The sequence below is a fragment of the Conger conger genome, chromosome 1, assembly GCF_963514075.1.
Source record: "Conger conger chromosome 1, fConCon1.1, whole genome shotgun sequence".
NCBI lineage: Eukaryota > Metazoa > Chordata > Actinopteri > Anguilliformes > Congridae > Conger > Conger conger.
This window is the reverse complement of record NC_083760.1, coordinates 94,577,504-94,582,503: the sequence shown is the minus strand read 5'-3', so window position 1 is coordinate 94,582,503 and position 5,000 is coordinate 94,577,504. Positions and strand designations below refer to the sequence as shown.

Genomic DNA, 5,000 nt, shown 5'->3' with positions numbered 1-5,000 from the left:
GTAACTCACCAGATCGGCAACTCTCCAACTCACTAACCCACCAACCCACCGACTCACTAAAATCAACAACCCTCCAACTCCCTAACTCACCGAGATCTGTCTAATTTTAAAACTTCAGCTGGCATAAACTCCTAAAACTCAGCGGTTAACGCGGCTCACCGCTAGCGCGTCGCGCTCAGTGGCAGCAGGGGCTGTGTCTTTGCGCGGGGGGAAGGGCTCCGATCGTAACGGGCGTGTTGGCGCCGCGGTTTCCCCCGGTGACAGGTGATGCTGGAGGAGGGCCGCTCGAAGGGCTTCGGGTTCGTGTGCTTCTCGTCGCCCGAGGAGGCCACCAAGGCGGTGACGGAGATGAACGGCCGCATCGTGGGCTCCAAGCCGCTGTACGTGGCGCTGGCCCAGCGCAAGGAGGAGCGCAAGGCCCACCTCACCAACCAGTACATGCAGCGCATCGCCGGCATGCGCGCTGTCCCCGCCAACGCCATCATCAACCAGTTCCAGCCGCCGGGAGGATACTTCATGCCCGCCGTGCCCCAGGTGAGGCGCCAGAGAGCCAGAGCAAGCTGAGTCACTTGTTAACAATGCTAATATGTGTCTCTCTCTAGCTGAGTCACTTGTTAGCGATGCTAATGTGTGTCTCTCTCTCGAGCTGAGTCACTTGTTAGCGATGCTAATGTGTGTCTCTCTCTCGAGCTGAGTCACTTGTTAGCGATGCTAATGTGTGTCTCTCTCTCGAGCTGAGTCACTGTTAGCGATGCTAATGTGTGTCTCTCTCGAGCTGAGTCACTTGTTAGCGATGCTAATGTGTGTCTCTCTCAAGCTGAGTCACTTGTTAGCGATGCTAATGTGTGTCTCTCTCGAGCTGAGTCACTGTTAGCGATGCTAATGTGTGTCTCTCTCGAGCTGAGTCACTTGTTAGCGATGCTAATGTGTGTCTCTCTCAAGCTGAGTCACTTGTTAGCGATGCTAATGTGTGTCTCTCTCGAGCTGAGTCACTGTTAGCGATGCTAATGTGTGTCTCTCTTGCGTTGAGTCACTGTTAGCGATGCTAATGTGTGTCTCTCTCAAGCTGAGTCACTTGTTAGCGATGCTAATGTGTGTCTCTCTCGAGCTGAGTCACTTGTTAGCGATGCTAATGTGTGTCTCTCTCTCGAGCTGAGTCACTGTTAGCGATGCTAATGTGTGTCTCTCTCGAGCTGAGTCACTTGTTAGCGATGCTAATGTGTCTCTCTCTCGAGTTGAGGCACTGTTAGCGATGCTAATGTGTGTCTCTCTCGAGCTGAGTCACTGTTAGCGATGCTAATGTGTGTCTCTCTCTCGAGCTGAGCCACTGTTAGCGATGCTAATGTGTGTCTCTCTCTTTGGCTTAGCCACTGCTCAGGTATGCTAACCCCTGTTTCTCTCTCACAGGCCCAGAACAGAACAACCTACTATGCGCCCAACCAGCTTGCCCAGATGCGGCCCAACCCTCGCTGGCAGCAGCAGGGGGGCCGGGCCCAAGGTGAGCTCTCCTCCTGAAAACCCTCCTGGAACATTTTCATCCCGGAAAATCATGGAAACGTGGTCCACTGTCTGAAGGTCATGGGAAATGTCCCCGATGATGGCCTATGCCTATGTTCACTCTTAGACACAAGTTAGACAAAGCAGGGGCCAATCCTCCCTGGAGCAGTGTGAGGTTAAGGGCCTTGCTCAAGGGCCCAACAGCTGTGTGGATCTTCTCGTGGCTACACTGGGGCTTGAACCTTCCGGGTCCCAGTCATGCACCTTAGCCACTAGGCTACAGGCTTCCCCTCAGAAAGTATTTTCCTAAAAATGGGCAGTCTGTAGCTTAGTGGCTAAGGTGCATGACCGGGACTCGGAAAGTCGGTGGTTCCAGTCCCAGTGTAGCCACAATAAGATCCATGCAGCAGATCCAAATAACATGTAGCTAATGTAATTTCAGAATAGCCCAAAATTAGCAGTACGAATTGACAGCTGCCTTATTCATCTGTACAGTATCCTCAGAAGGTCTTAGACGATGTGGGAGGCCTGTAGCGTAGTGGTTAAGGTAAATGACTGGGACCTGCAAGGTCGGTGGTTCTAATCCTGGTGTAGCCACAATAAGATCCGCACAGCCGTTAGGCCCTTGAGCAAGGCCCTTCACCCTGCATTGCTCCGGGGGAGGATTGTCTCCTGCTTAGTCTAATCAACTGTACGTCGCTCTGGATAAGAGCGTCTGCCAAATGCCAATAATGTAATGTGTGTCTGAATGGGAACGCCATCAGTAAGTTCAAGAGAGCTGACCTGTAAACCGTTACCCATCACGCTCTGCTCCCTCCCCAGGTGGGTTCCAGGGAATGCCGAACTCACTGCGCCAACCAGGTCCTCGTGCCAATCTGAGACACCTGGCCCCCGGGGCCAACACGCAGGGGCCCCGTGGCATGACCTCCGGGGGGCAGAGAATGGGTAAGAATGTGTAAAGGATTATGGTTATTGTAGTTGTTTGCGATGCTTATTTCCATTTGAACTGGGGTGAGCAGCTGGCTTTTAAAAACTACAACTTTAAACTACACTTTAATCCACACGTTTATCTACCAAATTCAGTAAATTCAAATATTGAACCGACTTCAATCGATTAGTTATTCAAACACCAAAAAAAACACCGAAATGTTGGTTGATTTCTCAGCAGTAGAGGCTCAGAAAGTGGGTCACAGAGAGTCGATAGGTTGGAAAGATGGGTGCAGAACCATCGACCATGAGTTGCCTCTGTAAATACTGCATACATAGGTGGTACATGTGTTCTCACCTGAATTTACATTTACATTTTAGTCATTTGGCAGACGCTTTTAATCCAAAGCGACTTACAAGTGCATAGGTTCTACCATAAGTCAGAGCATCACATCCAGAAACTAGCAAAAAAACTAGGGATTCTGCTGTTCTGACAGTGGTAGGCAAGTCATTCCACCACTGAGGAACCAGAACGGAAAACAGGCGTGAACGTGCAGCTCGACCGCCAGGTGCACGTAGAGAGGGAACCGTAAGGCGACCAGAGCTGGCAGACCGGAGTGGTATGTAGGTCTAGTAGGGAGTGATCAGGGATTGTATGTAAGGTGGGGCAGTCCCCTTAGCAGCCTGAAATGCCATGGGTGAGGCTGTTATCAAGAGTCACCCCAAGAGTCTTTGCCGTACGGGAGGAGGAAACTACAAAGTCCTCAACAGTCAATGAGAGGTTGATTGACGGAGAGGACTTAGCAGGGATGTAGAGAAGCTCAGTTTTGGCAAGGTTGAGCTTCAGGTGATGGGAAGTCATCCACGCAGAGATATCAGCCAAGCAGGCAGAGATCCGTGTGGTGATTTGGGTGTCGGGGGGGAAGGAAATGAAGAGTTTGGTGTCATCAGCGTAGGAATGATAAGAAAAGCCGTGGGAAGAGATAACAGAACCAAGAGAAGAGGAGAGGCCCAAGAACTGAGCCCTGCGGGACTCCAGTTCGTAGGGGGTGAGGGTCGGAGACTGCGCCCCTCCAAGTCACCTGGTAGGAGCGACCAGAGAGGTAGGAGGAAAACCAAGCGAGTGCAGAACCTGTGACACCCATCCCAGACAGCGATGAGAGCAGAATCTCATGGTTGACTGTATCGAAGGCGGCTGACAGGTCGAGGAAGATGAGGACAGAGGAGAGGGATTTTGCTTTAGCAGAGTGGAGTGCCTCAGTGACCGCGAGCAGGGTGGTTTCAGTGGAGTGGCCACTCTTGAAGCCAGACTGGTTGGGGTCATGGAGATTGTTCTGGAGAAGATAAGTGGACAGTTGGGAGCAGACCGCCCGTTCCAGAGTTTTAGCGAGAAAGGGAAGAAGAGAGACAAGCCGGTAGTTGTTCAGGGCAGAGGGGTCAAGAGTAGGTTTTTTGAGCAGGGAAGAGGGCATGGTGCCAGAAGAGAGGGAGGTGTTGATTAGAGAGGAGAGAAAAGGGAGAATGTCATCAGATATAGATTGTAGGAGGGGAGAGGGGATGGGGTCAAGAGGACAGGTGGTTGGGCGGTGGGAAGTAAGGAGTTTCAGTGTGTCGGCGTCAGAGAGGGGAGAAAAGGAGGTTAGGGAGTTGGGGAGGGTAGGAGGGTCAGCAGGGGTGGAGGGTTGGGAGAAGGAATTGCGAATAGCATCGACCTTCTTTTCAAAGAAGGAGACAAAGTCATCAGGTGTGAGTGATGAGGGGGGGGGGGGGGGGGGGGGCCAGAAGAGAGGAGAAAGTTGAAAACAGTTTGCGGGGATTAGAGGCGGCCGCGTTAATTTTCGAGTGAAAGAAGGAAGATTTAGCTAGAGAGACAGAGGAATGGAAAGATGATAAGAGGGCATGGAAGGAAGCTATATCACTGGGGAGACAGGACCTTTTCCATTTTCTCTCCGCCGCCCGCAGTTCGGTTCGGACAGCTCGTAGAGCATCAGAAAGCCAAGGACTGGGGGGGGAGGCCCGAGCTAGTTTGGTGGTGAGGGGACACAGAGAATCAAAGGAAGATGAGAGGGAGGACATGAGAGTTGTTTGTATTTGTAAATTTGTAAATTTGTAAATTAATAACGTTATGTTGTGTGTACAGTACAGAGACCGTTGCAATAATTTCCATTTAGGTATGCGGGTGAATGTCAGACGTATAGATGTTCTAGGGGCCACATTGGCTCAGGCAGTAAGAGCAGTCGTCTCATTGGCTCAGGGGTAAGAGCAGTCGTCTCATTGGCTCAGGCGGTAAGAGCAGTCGTCTCATTGGCTCAGGAGGTAAGAGCAGTTGTCTCATTGGCTCAGGAGGTAAGCGCAGTTGTCTCATTGGCTCAGGCAGTAAGAGCAGTCGTCTCATTGGCTCAGGCGGTAAGAGCAGTCGTCTCATTGGCTCAGGAGGTAAGAGCAGTTGTCTCATTGGCTCAGGAGGTAAGAGCAGTCGTCTCATTGGCTGAGGAGGTAAGAGCAGTTGTCTCATTGGCTCAGGAGGTAAGAGCAGTTGTCTCATTGGCTCAGGTGGTAAGAGCAGTTGTCTCATT

General features: G+C 51.5%; 1 protein-coding gene across 1 annotated transcript in view; it reads left to right on the top strand.

Annotated features, from left to right (window-relative positions):
• The window catches only part of pabpc4 (poly(A) binding protein, cytoplasmic 4 (inducible form)), a 24,772-nt gene that overhangs the window by 14,173 nt on the left and 5,599 nt on the right, over positions 1-5,000 (top strand). The window contains exons 8-10 of the mRNA XM_061253093.1: positions 265-534; positions 1,408-1,498; positions 2,320-2,442. Coding sequence (XP_061109077.1) covers positions 265-534; positions 1,408-1,498; positions 2,320-2,442 — 484 coding nt within the window. The remainder of the gene's footprint in view (positions 1-264; positions 535-1,407; positions 1,499-2,319; positions 2,443-5,000) is intronic.